At 47.3% G+C, this 13510-nt stretch overlaps 1 protein-coding gene across 12 annotated transcripts in view; it reads left to right on the top strand.

Moving 5' to 3' along the window:
• LOC137357514 (GRB10-interacting GYF protein 2-like) overlaps positions 1-13510 on the top strand; it is a 113287-nt gene that overhangs the window by 95522 nt on the left and 4255 nt on the right. For 8 of the 12 annotated variants that reach the window (XM_068023865.1, XM_068023864.1, XM_068023867.1 and 5 more), the window contains 5 exons: positions 4076-4240; positions 5340-5536; positions 7125-7282; positions 9054-9220; positions 12461-12520. In XM_068023865.1, the coding sequence (XP_067879966.1) occupies positions 4076-4240; positions 5340-5536; positions 7125-7282; positions 9054-9220; positions 12461-12520 (747 nt within the window). The remainder of the gene's footprint in view (positions 1-4075; positions 4241-5339; positions 5537-7124; positions 7283-9053; positions 9221-12460; positions 12521-13510) is intronic. The other 4 variants (XM_068023875.1, XM_068023874.1, XM_068023868.1 and 1 more) reach the window with 2 other exon arrangements.

The raw sequence follows: 13510 nt of genomic DNA, 5'->3' as shown, positions 1-13510 counted from the left end.
AGAAGCCAGTAAGGGATGGAGTTTAGCAACTTGCAGTTTTTGGGACTCCTGTCATTTGTAATGTGCATCTAGCCCCAGAATCATCAGGGGAGCACAGAATTGCTATAACCTGAAATGCGGCCTTTCAAAACTCAGTTCAGTTTTCATTTCTTGGTCATCCAATGCAGGAATGAAAATGATCCTACTCCAGGTGGCAACATATGATGCCTTCATGTCCTGCTGTGAAGTCTCACACAGTGACCCTCTGAACTAGTCAATTCTGCTGCCCCACCCCTCGAAGCTGTTGCCTCAGTGTAACAGGAGCTCACGCATACCTCGTCTGAATTTTTAAAAATTCATTCATGGGATGTGGGCGTCGCTGGATAGGCCAGCATTTATTGCCTATCCCTAATTGTCCTTGAGACAGTGGTGGTGATCTGCCGCCTTGAACTGCTGCAGTCCATGTGGGGTATGTGCACCCATTGTGCTGTTAGGAAGGGAGTTCCAGGATTTTGACCCAGCGGCAATGAAGGAACGGTGATATAGTTCCAAGTCAGAATGTGACGTGGAGGGAAACTTGCAGGTGGTGGTGTTCCCATGCATTTGCTGCCCGTGTCCTTCTAGGTGGTAAAGGTCATGGGTTTGGAAGGTTCTGTCTCAGGAGCCTTGGTGCATTGCTGCAGTGCATCTTGTAGATAGTACACACAGCTGCCACTGCGTCGGTGGTGGAGGGAGTGAATGCACCACATCCACAAACAATCAAGCGGCTGCTTTGTCCTGGATGTCGATCTTCTTGACTGTTGTTGGAGCTGCACCTATCCAGGCAAGTGAAGTGTATTCCATCACACACCTGCATTTCCTCATGGACTGTTTCAGTATCTGAGGAGTCGCGAATGGTACTGAACATTGTGCAATCATCAGTGAACATCCCCACTTCTGACCTTATGATTGAAGGAAGATCATTGATGAAGCAGCTGAAGATGATTGGGCCCAGGATACTACCCTGAGGAACTCCTGCAGTGATGTCCTGGAGCTCAGATGATTGACCTCCAACAACCACAGTCATCATCCTTTGTGCTAGGTATGACTCCAGCCAGCGGAGGGTTTTCCCCCTGATTCCTATTGACTCCGGTTTTGCTAGGGCTCCTTGATGCCATACTCGGTCAAATGCTGCCTTGATATCAAGGGCAGTCACTCTCACCTCACCTCTTGAGCTCAGCTCTTTTGTTAATGTTTGAACCAAGGCTGTAATGAGGTCAGGAACTGAGTGGCCCTGGCGGAACCCAAACTGAGTGTCGCTGAACAGGTTATTGCTAAGCAAGTGCCACTTGATAGCACTGTCGATGACACCTTCCATCACTTTACTGATGATTTGAGAGTAGACTGATGGGATGATAATTGGCCGGGTTGGACCTATCCTGCTTTTTGTGTACAAAATATACCTGGGCAATTTTCCACGTGGCCGGGTAGATGCCAGTGTTGTAGCTGTACTGTAACAGCTTGTCTAGGGGCGCGTCAAGTTCTCGAGCACAGGTCTTCAGTACTATTGCCGTAATATTGTCAGGGCCCATAGCCTTTGCAGTATCCAGTGCCTTCAGTTGTTGATAACAGGCGGAGTGAATCGAATTGGCTGAAGTCTAGCATCTGTGATGCTGGGGACTTCAGGAGGAGGCTGAGATGGATCATCAACTTGGCACTTGTGGCAGAAGATTGTTGCAAATGCTTCAGCCTTATCTTTTGCACTGATGTGCTGGGCTCCCCCATCATTGAGGATGGGGATATTTGTGGAGCCACCCCCTCCAGTTAGTTGTTTAGTCGTCCACCGACATTCAGGGCTGGATGTGGCAGGACTGCAGAGTTTATATCTGATCCGTTGGTTGTGGGATCGCTTAACTCTGTGTATCGCATGCTGCTTATGCAGTTTGGCATGCACGTAGTCCTGGGTTGTCGCCTCATCAGGTTGACACCTCATTTTGAGGTATGCCTGGCAATGCTCTTCGCATGCCCTCCTGCACTCTTCATTGAACCAGGGTTGGTCTCCTGGCTTGATGGTAATGGTAGAGTGGGGGATATGCTGGTCCATGAAGTTACAAATTGTGGTTGAGTACAATTCTGTTGCTGATGGCCCACAGCACCTCATGGATGCCCAGTGTTGCATTGCTAGATTTATTTGAAATCTATCCCATTTAGCAGGGTGGTCGTGCCACACAACACGATGGAGGATATCCTCGATGTGAAGGCAGGACTCTGTCTCCATAAGGACTGTGTGATGGTCACTCCAACCAATACTGTCATGGACAGATGCATCTGCAGCAGGCAGCTTGGTGAGGATGAGGTCAAGTATGTTTTTCCCTCTTCTTGGTTCCCTCACCGCCTGCCGCGTACCCAGTCTAGCAGCTGTGTCCATTTGGACTTGGCCAGCTCGGTCAGTAGTGGTGCTATTGAGCACTCTTGGTGATGGACATTGAAGTTCCCCCACCCAGAGTACATTCTCTGCCTTTGCCACCCTTAGTGCTTCCTCCAAGTGGTGGTCAACATGGAGTACTGATTCATCAGCTGAGGGAGGGTGGTAGATGGTAATCAGCAGGTGGTTACCTTGCCCATGTTTGACCTGATACCATGAGACTTCATGGGGTCCAGAGTCAATGTTGAGGACTCACAGGGCAATTCCCTCCTTACTGTATACCACTGTGCCACCACCTCTGCTGGGTCTGTCTTGCCGGTGGGACAGGACATACCTGGGGGTCTGAGACATTGTCTATAAGGTATGATTCCGTGAGTATGACTGTCAGGATGTTGCTTGACTAGTCTGTGGGACAGCTCTCCAAACTTTGGCAGAAGCCCCCAGATGTTAGTAAGGAGGACTTTGCAGGGTCAACGGGGCCGGGTTTGCCATTGTCATTTCTGGTGCCTAGGTCGATGCTGGGTTGTCCGTCCAGTTACATTCTTTATTGACTTCGTAGCGGTTAGATACAACAGAGTGGCTTGCTAGGCCAATTCAGAGGGCATTTAATGAGCATGAATTGTGTGAGCCTGCAAAGCTTGTGTGTTGGACTCGATGCTGACCTCCGTGTCTTGCAGCGCTCAGTGGCTGGAGAATTAGGAGCAAGAATCCCCTCCTACCTTACCGTGATTGTCTAGGCTATTTGTAGCACCTTTACTCTTCTGAGATCGTGTTACTCAGCGCAGGCTGGTAACTGAACCTGCACTTCCTGTTCTGTGTTGTTGAGTTACATATTGCTTTACTAAGCTGATGGGCAATTTTGGATGAGTTTTCAAATTTGTATTTGTTCCAGTCAACAAAAAAAAATTAGCACTTCTCTAGCGCCTTTAACCTAGCAAAAGGTCTCAAGGTGCTTCACATGAACATAATCAAACAAAAATTGACACTGAGCCTCATGAGATATTGAGACGGGACCAAAAGCCTGGCTGAAGAGGTAGATTTTAAGCATCTTAAAAGAGCGGTACAGAGCTAGAGAAGTTCAGGGAGGGAATTTCAGAGCTTAGAGCCCAGAAAGCTGAAGGCATAGCCACCAGTGGTGGAGCGATTAAAATCATGGATGCGTTAGAGTCTAGAATTGGAGGAGCTCCAAGATTTCAGAGGGTTGTAGGGCTGGAGGAGGTTAGAGATGTAAAGGGGCAAGACCATATTGGTATTTGAAAACGAGGGTGTGTGTTTTAAAGTAAGGCCACTGCCGGCACTGGAGCCAGTATAAGTCATTGTAGCCCAGTAATACCCAGGCCTTACCTACCTTGACTTTCTCCGGCCAGGCCCACTTAAGCTGGTGCAGCCATTGGCTGAATGGTATTTGAGGAATAGATCACAGTGGATCTCTGCTCGCATACAGGAGCTGAGCAGTGAATCTTCTGCACCCAGTGCCATTGAGTGATGAATCCTACCCACAATTGCTGGCAGGCAAAAAGCCAGGAACAGCTTGGACTGCTCTGGTACATCTGTCAGCCAGTGTTGGTAAAAGAGCATGGGCGGCTCTCTGATGCACATGCTCCACTCTTTGCGCGCATAAGCCATGAAAAGATAAGCGGGAAAAATTTAATTACATTTTAAAAAAGTAAATTTTAATGTTCTTTGCTGTAGCAGTGTCGTCAGCAACAAGAGATCATGAAGGCCCTTCAACAGCACCAGCAACAGAAGTCACCTGGCTGGAACAACATCCCCAAGCAGTCTATGTCTGTCAAATCACTACTGGAGATGCAGCAAGAGCTGCAGAAACAGCAACAGCAAAGGGCGCAAGCACGGGCAGTGAGTATCCTTTACCCCACCCAAATTCTATTCCTTACCCTGCCCACCCCCATGCATTCTCATGCCAAGTTGACTCTTCCTGGCGCACGAATCCAAGGTACCTTACTTGAGCAGCAACAACTTCTCACCAGGGTATTTGCCAGCAGGGTATTCAACTGTGCTGGCATCACAACTGAACCCAATCCTCACCTCGTCTGGCCATGTTTTCCAGTCGGAGTGGCTGGTTAGTGAGCAGATGACATGAGCTGCTCTGGTCACTGTTTGTAGTGACATTACAAGGACACCCAAACGAAAGGCATTTAAATTTAGAAATTGCCATCAGGGAAAATCCTAACAAAAATGTGCAGTCATTCAAGACAGTGACTCCTCTCCACTACCCAGCCATCTCAATTTGACCTAGGTGGCTGAGAATTACAGCATTGCTGTGGCTGCCCCCGTGCATTGAGTGGAGCGTATACTTGAATTACTAGCATGTTTTAGCAGCAACAGGTATCCTGTGAATTGACAGATCCCCTGCTTCCTCAACACAATCGTGGACAAGAAACTGAAGTGTAGTGTTTTTTTTTAAAAAAAGGTTTGTTTGAATTGTGAAGCCTTTTGTTCAAGTTGTTCTTTGCTTTCACCCTTTCCTACCTGCTCTTCCTCATTGCTCCCTCTCGCTCACTACTCCGTCCTTTTCCCCATCTTTTTTCTCTACCTCACTCTCCATCAGTCTTCTCCCACACCCCGCCCAACCCGCTGCTCCCTCCCACCTTACTGCTTTCCTCAGCCCCCTTCCCTCCTTTCCCCATGCCCCCTCTTCTGCTCGTGCTATGTGCAGTTCTGTGTCGTCGAGTTGGCTATCGTGACTTCTCCCCTCCCCTTTCCTTGCTCCTTTTGGAGTCAATATTTCTCCTCCACTTTTGCTGACTTACTACCCCTCATTGTGCCTGAGATGGAGAGATGGCTGCTAACTAATTACTATTATCGACTGGGTTAGTCTGTGGCCAGTGACTAGATGGTTTTTCAAACTGATGGTTGATAACTAGGTTATATTGCATTGTTTTTCACTCTTAGCTGAATATTTTCTCCCCCCCCCATTTTTTCTGCCTGCCATTAGCATTCCAGCATACCTGTCAACAACTCATCGGTGTGGGGATTGCCTGGTCAGTGGGGGTCTGATATGAGCAACATGTGGAGTGTGCACGAAAGTAAGAACTCTAACATAAGCCTGTGGGGGGATGAAGCTGTGAAGAGCACAGGCCCTGTGATCAGGAATGCAGGGCTGAAGAACAGCAGGAGCAGTCCATCACTAAGGTTTGTCTCTCCATTCTCCCAAACACTGAAGAGTGCTCAGGATTTTGTGTTTTAATTGAGTGAGTGAGTGTTGCATGGTTGACCGTGAAATGATTGGTTTAAGAGGAAGAACGTGCTCTGAGAGCACTTTGCATCCATTGCAAAGACCTATATTTGTTACTGGCAATCTTCCATGGTTTTATTCACACATCATGGGTGGTCTGATGTTTAGTGGCCAAGTGGAGTTGTCCTCCCCTGTCCTATCCCTCTTAGCTAAGAGGATGTCGTAGACCCGCGCAACTTGATGTGCACAGATAACGGTCACCATGTTTGAGACTCAAATGGAGCTACAAAAATGTTACTGATGGGCTTGATCCCATCTGGAACACGTCATCTCTCCCTCTGGGTCGCACCCCACTCGCCCAAGTTTTGAGAGCTTAGGCCTAGGCTGATAGAGCCAATCCCCAAAGTATTTCCAGAGATACTGCCGGAGTTTAATCCGCTAACACTTGTAGGATACCAGCGCAGAGTTAGTTTAGTTTAGAGATACAGCACTGAAACAGGCCCTTCGGCCCACCGAGTCTGTGCCGACGATCAGCCACCCATTTATACTAATCCTACACTAATTCCATATTCCTACCACATCCCCACCTGTCCCTCTATTTCCCTACCACCTACCTATACTAGGGGCAATTGCTAATGGCCAATTTACCTATCAACCTGCAAGTCTTTGGCATGTGGGAGGAAACCGGAGCACCCGGAGGAAACCCACGCAGACACAGGGAGAACTTGCAAACTCCACACAGACAGTACCCAGAATTGAACCCGGGTCGCTGGAGCTGTGAGGCTGCGGTGCTAACCACTGCGCCACTGTGCCGTCCCAGTTCTGGAAACTCCCGCTGCTTGTTGAGCAAGGACTGTCCTACACATTGACCACGTGACAAGTTTAACCTCCCTTCACAAGGCTTCACGAGTGAGGCAAAACGAAGGGTGTTTTCAAGCATCTAATGGAGAAGTGTAGAGGTTTTCAAGATAGGTTTTGATAGAGTAGGTAGAGAAAAACTATTCCCTCTGGTGAGTGGGTCAATAACCAGAGGTCACAGATTTAAAATCATCGGCAAAAGATCCAGAACGGCGATGAGAATATTCTTCTGAGTTTTCGAGATCTGGAATGCTCTACCTGAAAAGGTGGCGGGAGCTGATGGCACAAATTTTAAAGGGGGTTGGGTAGGTAGGAATGAGGAACTTATGAGGTTACAGATGAAACGCGGGGATATGGGAGTATAAACCAGCACTGGTGTGATGGGCCAAATGGCTGCTTTCTGTGCTGTGAGTGGGTATTTTGCTTTTGTTTCATTAGAGGGGCTCGCTGGACATTCAGGTTTCGTAGGACGCTTTTGGTGCTCTCCCTGGGTTGATTGGTTCCACAAACACAACTCTTAAAAAGTAGATTAAGGCTGTAGTAAGTTGCCTCAGAATTTGTCTTGTGTGACTCAGTTCCACACTTCCAGAGTTCGCTTGGGAGGAGCCTAGTTCATGTTTGAACTTTATCTGGCTGTCGTGTTGCCGTGTTCGTGATTACAAAGGTTTTTTGTAATCTCTTCTACAGCGACTCGTATGGAATTCCTACCAGACCGAGCAAAAAGAAGACTGAAGAGGAGGAAAAGTTACTCAAGCTGTTCCAGGGAATGAACAAAACTCAAGACGGCTTCACACAGTGGTGTGAGCAAATGCTGCACGTCCTTAACACAGCCAACAATCTTGATGGTATATTTCTCTTCAATCTAATAGCATTTTGGGATGGTGTAGTAGCTGAACAGGGTGCTGGGACTTTGTGCTCTGAGACCCTACTTCAAAATCAGTCTTGACGGGTCTTATACAGTTTGATCATATTAGAAGCTGAATATCTCTGTTTTCCATCTGCTTGTTTTTGGGATTGAGAGCATGAGGCAGTTTGTTTGGCTGTCCTCACTGGTAGCATGACTATGGGAGAGAGGTTGTACCTCCCCATTGCAGAGATAATGAAACCACCTTTGTAGCTTTTGCAAGATTTGTAATGAGAGGGTGGTGGGTAACTTGCTCCCAGACTGCTGTCAGTTCTGACTTTCGGATTTCTGCCAAGAATGGCCAACTCCCCTCTTCTCCCACCACTTCACCCCCACTTATGGACTGGTTGCAATTCGCTAGCTTAGTGCAGTGGAGGTATTTGATGTGAGCCCATTCACTGCATGATGCCGCCCTCTGTTTTCACTCCTTGCAGCCACCTTCGAGTCCATTGCTTTCAGCCCAGTTGGTCGCTCTGGCTGACCATTTCTGTGCTTATTGGTTGTTTCTCATACCCGGTTTGAGATTCTGACGTGCCCCACTTAACGATCTTGGGTGAGTGGTAAATGTAAAAACCGGAATCTGGAATTCCAATTCGTAATTGCCTGAGATTCTGAGGGATCAGAACTAAATTGGGGCGGCACAGTGGCGCAGTGGTTAGCACCGCAGCCTCACAGCTCCAGCGACCTGGGTTCAATTCTGGGTACTGCCTGTGTGGAGTTTGCAAGTTCTCCCTGTGTCTGCATGGGTTTCCTCCGGGTGCTCCGGTTTCCTCCCACAAGCCAAAGACTTTCAGGTTGATAGGTAAATTGGCCATTATAAATTGCCCCTAGTATAGGTAGGTGGTAGGGAAATATAGGGACAGGTGGGGATGTGGTGGGAATATGGAATTAGTGTAGCATTAGTATAAATGGGTGGTTGATGGTCGGCACAGACTCGGTGGGCCGAAGGGCCTGTTTCAGTGCTGTATCTCTAAACTAAACTAAATTAAGAGAACTTGTCCTTTCCCCAGTTTCTCCTGAGTTTGATCAGGTTTCCATTTATTTATTTATTTAGAGAGACAACCCTGAAACAGGCCCTTTGGCCCACCGAGTCTGTGCCGACCAAGAACCACCCATTTATACTAACCCTACATTAATCCCATATTCCCTACCACCTACCTACACTTGGGGCAATTTGCAAGGGCCAATTTACCTATCACCTGCAAGTCTTTGGCTGTGGGAGGAAACCGGAGCACCCGGCGAAAACCCACGCGGTCACAGGGAGAACTTTGGTGAATCTATGTGCTGTCATGGGTGTAGGATGTTAGCTTTGGAGCAACTTGGGTGCGCCTTTGTGTTTTAGCCACTCAGTACCTGCATCAAACAATCTCGGGCCATGTACAGCATGGTAAAGCTCACCTTCGCTGCCCCAGCTTCAGAAGAGCAGCCTTTAGTGAGGGCCAGCATTAAATTTTCCACTTCCCACATCTGCTGTTGTGGCTGAGTCAGATTACCAGTTTACCATCAGGAGCAGTTCTGTGCTGTTAGCCCATGCTCACTCATCACTGAATTGAGACTGCCGTAACTCATTTCCAAGTTGGATCTTCTGCCAGCAGAGATAGCATACATGGTTTGCGTGGCTCTTTGGTTTGGCTAGCCAGAGTTCCTAATTTAGAAAGTGAGTTGGACGTTTGATCTTTTCTGGGTTTTCACTGGCATCTTTCTTATTGCAGTCCCTACATTTGTGTCCTTCCTTAAAGAAGTGGACTCGCCATATGAGGTGCATGACTACATCCGTGCTTACCTGGGTGACACCCCGGAGGCCAAAGAGTTTGCCAAGCAGTTCCTGGAGCGTCGTGCCAAACAAAAGGCCAACCAGCAAAGGCAGCAACAGCAACAGGTAATGTACGCACTAAAATTTGCACCACAGCTCTGCTTTCCAGTGCCAGATGGAAACCACCCCCGCCCCCACCCCACCCATGCTTTTTCCGTAAACTCGAAGCGTAATTACTGTGTGTGAATGCAGTGAACTCAGATAAATTAATAGAATTATTTTCTCTTTTTAGTACTAGTTTGAAACCATTTCAGAATGTGATGATTTTTTTTTCTTTTTTTTATTTTCTCCATCCCTGCCTTAGCTTTTGCTGGAGTGCCATTCTCTGGGCACTGCCCACTTGTCTGCCCATACCTTGATTAGGTGACTAGTTTCTTTGGTTCCTTATTCTCTGCGTGTTGCAGGGGTATAGCCCAACTCGATTAGTTTTTGGGGAAACTCACTGCACACACAACACGTTGTCATGAAGCCCAGAGTGTCTGCTGTTCCTTCTTACCCTGTTGCTCACATGTTAGAACAGTGGTTGCCAAAGTTTGGGGCAAAGTGTCCAGACTCTGAGTAAGCTGCACGGAGCATCAAATCTGTTATCTATCCAGCATGACTTGATTTTGTTTTCTGAGGAGGCTGGAGTGTTAGCAAAGGATGATTAACAATCATTAAATATCGTACCAAGCTGACCTTAGGACAGCCTAGAATAAGAAAGCAGTTGATTGTGCAGTAACACCACTGACCAGTCCGTTGCTTCAGAAACCTTCACAAGTGTTGCAGGGAAGAACGGCTAGTATTAGCCAACAAGGCACAAATCAGTATTTCACATTCTGTGTAGCACCTAACGAATGCTGAAATTGAGGCAGATTCAGCCTGTTCCCTCCAAGGGGGTAACTTGGTCCAGTACCGTAGCACTCTTTGGCTTGAAGGAACTGGCATCACCAGATGGTACTACTGAAGCATTCCCAGTTGGCACTGAGCACACTTCAGATTGTACTGCTGCAAAGCTCCTGGGAGGTAGATAAAACCAAGTGTATATATGAGGACCCTGGGAAAAGTCTGCAGTGGCAGAAGGTGGCTGTGATTGTTGGAGGTTAATCATCTCAGCCCCAGGACATCACTGCATTTCCTCAGGGCTGTGTCCTAGGCCTGTCTTCAGCTGCTTCATCAATGACCTTCCCTGCATTGTCAGGTCAGGAGTGGGGATGTTCACTGATGATTGCACAGCATTCAGCTCCATTCGCAAATCCTCACATACTGAAGCAGTCCATGCTTGCTTGCAGCAAGACCTGGAGAACATCCAGGTTTGGCCTGATAAGTGGCAAGTAACATTCACATCAGGCAATGACCATCTCCAGTAAGAGACAGTTTAACCACCTCCCCTTGATGTTCAGTAGCATTGCCATTGCCAAATATCCCACTAACATCCTGGCGTTGCTGTTGAGCAGAAATTCAACTGGATCAGCCATGTAAAGGCCACGGCTACTGGAGCAGCAAGTGACTCATCACCTGACTCCCCAAAGTCTTTCCACTACCTACCCATAAGGCACAAGTCAGGAATACTCTCCAGTTCCCTGGATGAGTAAAGTTGCAACCACAGCGCAAGAAGCTTGACACCATCTGGGACAAAGCAGTCTGCTTGATTGGCAGCCCATCCACCACCTTAAATATTCGCTTCCTCCACCACCGGCACACTGTAGCTGCGGTGTGTACCATCTACAAAATGCACTGCAGCAACTCACCAAGGCTCCTTCAACACCACCCAAATCTGTGACCTCCAGCCCTGAGGAGGACAAGGGCGGCAGCTACACATACTATCTGGACTTAACTCGCTGCTCCTTCATTATCGCTCGGTCAAAATCTTGGAACACCCTTTCTATCAGCATTGTGGAAGCACCTTCACTACTTGGACTGCAGCAGTTCAAGAAGGTCTACCATCACCATTTCAAGAGCAGGTAGGGATGGGCAATGAATGCTGGCTGTTATAGTGATGCTCATAATCCCGAGAATGACTTTTTATAAAACAGTGTCCTGAGGGACCTTGGGCAGACCCAAAGCACAGTATTTCTGATCCGTGGCTTAGTGCAGTCACTTAAAAACCCATCACTTTGGGGATGAGTAACACTCCTTTCTTTTCATTGTGTAGTTCCTGTGTGAATTACATGGAAGCCCTTCCTTTCTAAATTTGCGCTACTTTGGTATGCTCCTACAATGTGTGGATGACGAAGGGGGATTTTCCACCATGACTTCATTCTTCGAAAGATTTGATTCTCTTACACAGTACAATTCCACCTATCTGTTCCTGTGGTTTGAGGGGTATAGGTTAAATGGCTAGTTGTGTGGGCAGGCTTGATGGGCCAGTTGGTCTTTTCCTGCCCATAAATTTTGTACATTTGTAGCTCTTCACCTTGCATAATGGTCAGTTAAAACAGATTGGTGCCGTGGAGTCCTGGGGTTTCAGGCAACTTGGGATTAAGAGTCCATGTGTGGCATCAACTGTTTGAGACATGGCACTTTGTGTATGCCCAACACATGGTTTCCCTATTTAACTATAATGACGACCTGCAATGTTCAGAGTGTGTAAGCCATTTGAAGAATGAAGATCTTTCAAGATAGGTCATCTACCTTGTGAGCTGCAAGTCCGTCAGCTGTTTGCCTGCAAGAAGGCTCCTGACCTCGTGCAATGTCTGCACCTGTACACTTTCTTGTAGGGGTCACTGGCTAGTGATCAGGAACTTGGCTAAATGTTTTTTTTTTAAAGTTGTCAGGTGCCGGACATGCAGAAGCCCTGTGCCAAAGAGTACAAAGACAGCAGCTTGTGCTTTGAGTTTATCAGCGTCTTGGCCGTAGGGTGGTTTAGGGAGTAGAGGGAAATCTCTTGGGGGCAGGAAGTAAGTTTGAATTGTCTTCAATGCAGGTAAGGTCCTTTTAGACTCAAATTCAGACCTATAACCAAACTTAAAGTGGGGTTTGATGACGTAGATAATTAATCATCGACTCATTTGTTAAGATCTCCCTGTTGGTCATTTATAGTTGTATTGCAGGAGTATACAATTAGCGAACATCAGTTAGATACTCGCCCGATCCTGCATAACTGCTTTATCTTCTGGATAGGTGGGTTGTGAGGATAAGGGAGCTGCTCTGTGTAACTTGCGAATAATCTCCCCCTTCCTCTAACTTTTCTTTGCCTCATGCCTGTCCTGGGCCGGGGGAGATGTATTCTTTCTGGGAGTAGCATATCACAATAACGTGGAGTGAACATCTTGTGTTGCAATCCAATTCCTTGAGGATTTATGGTGTTTTCCCTTTCTTTCCTAGTTAACAAAGGAACTTTTAAGCCTCACTGGGAACCTCGCTCTGCAGCCTGACAGGTTACAGGTTAGCATGGAACTTTTTTTCCAGCTTATTTCATTACTGCCATAGTTACAGAATACCAGATGCAGGATTGTGTTTTGGTGACTTCCGTTGGCTCGAGTCTGGTTGTTGGTTGTTCAAGGGATGGTATATACCTAACTCAAAGAAGCGGTGAAAAAGAAATTAGAGTGAGGAGTAAAGTTTTGAATGACCATTGTGTGTTAGCGTACCTACACTATTTTTGCGAGTTCTAGATTTCAGGATAGTTGTTTTCAAAGGAGGCTTTTTTCTCCCTTTGTCTTTGAAATTGGTTGTGGGAAAGCTGTCTTTTCAAATTTTATTTAAATGAAATTGCTTCATCGTCTGAAACAAGTGTAACTTGAATCATGTCGGATGACATCTTGGGGCGAAAGAGGTGGTGAGAAGGGGGCAGCGAGTGGGAAAAATTTGTGAAGGAGCCAAAAAACATGGTTGAAGAAAAGAGTGGAGGTGGCAATGGTGTTTGGTGATTGATTTCCAAAGAGCGATACTGTGATGACGGAAGGTATGGGCCCTGCCTTTGGAATGGGGAGCAACAGTACTCCAGAATGGGAGGAGGGCGGGATTTGGGCTGTGACATGCAGCTAGAGAAGATTGCTCGGATGAATTGGGATTAGAACTTGCTGGGTGAGAAGGTTGAAGTTGGGTGCGTTGTGTAGCAGGGAGTCAGTAGAACTTAGCAAGGACGGAGGGGGAATGGGAGTAAGGAAGGGGGAGAATTCTGACTGGGTTTGTGGTGGTGGAAAGGCTGGTCAAGAAAACTTTTGTCCCATCCAGGTGGTGAAGGTGTGCGGAATAGGATTTTGTCTTCAGAGGGGGCTGGATGGCGAATGAGGGCAAGCAACCCATTGAACAGCTTATCAGTGCATTGCCACAGATCCAACTAACTGCCTGATCCTCAACTTTAGTGGATAACATCCCAAACTTGGTCGCCGAAACCAGAGTTGCCATTTGCCACGGCCTGCAGTAGTCTCC

The sequence above is a fragment of the Heterodontus francisci genome, chromosome 48 (assembly GCF_036365525.1).
Source record: "Heterodontus francisci isolate sHetFra1 chromosome 48, sHetFra1.hap1, whole genome shotgun sequence".
NCBI classification, from domain to species: Eukaryota; Metazoa; Chordata; class Chondrichthyes; order Heterodontiformes; family Heterodontidae; genus Heterodontus; species Heterodontus francisci.
The sequence above is the reverse complement of the archived record's forward strand: the minus strand, read 5'-3'. Positions and strand labels throughout refer to the sequence as shown.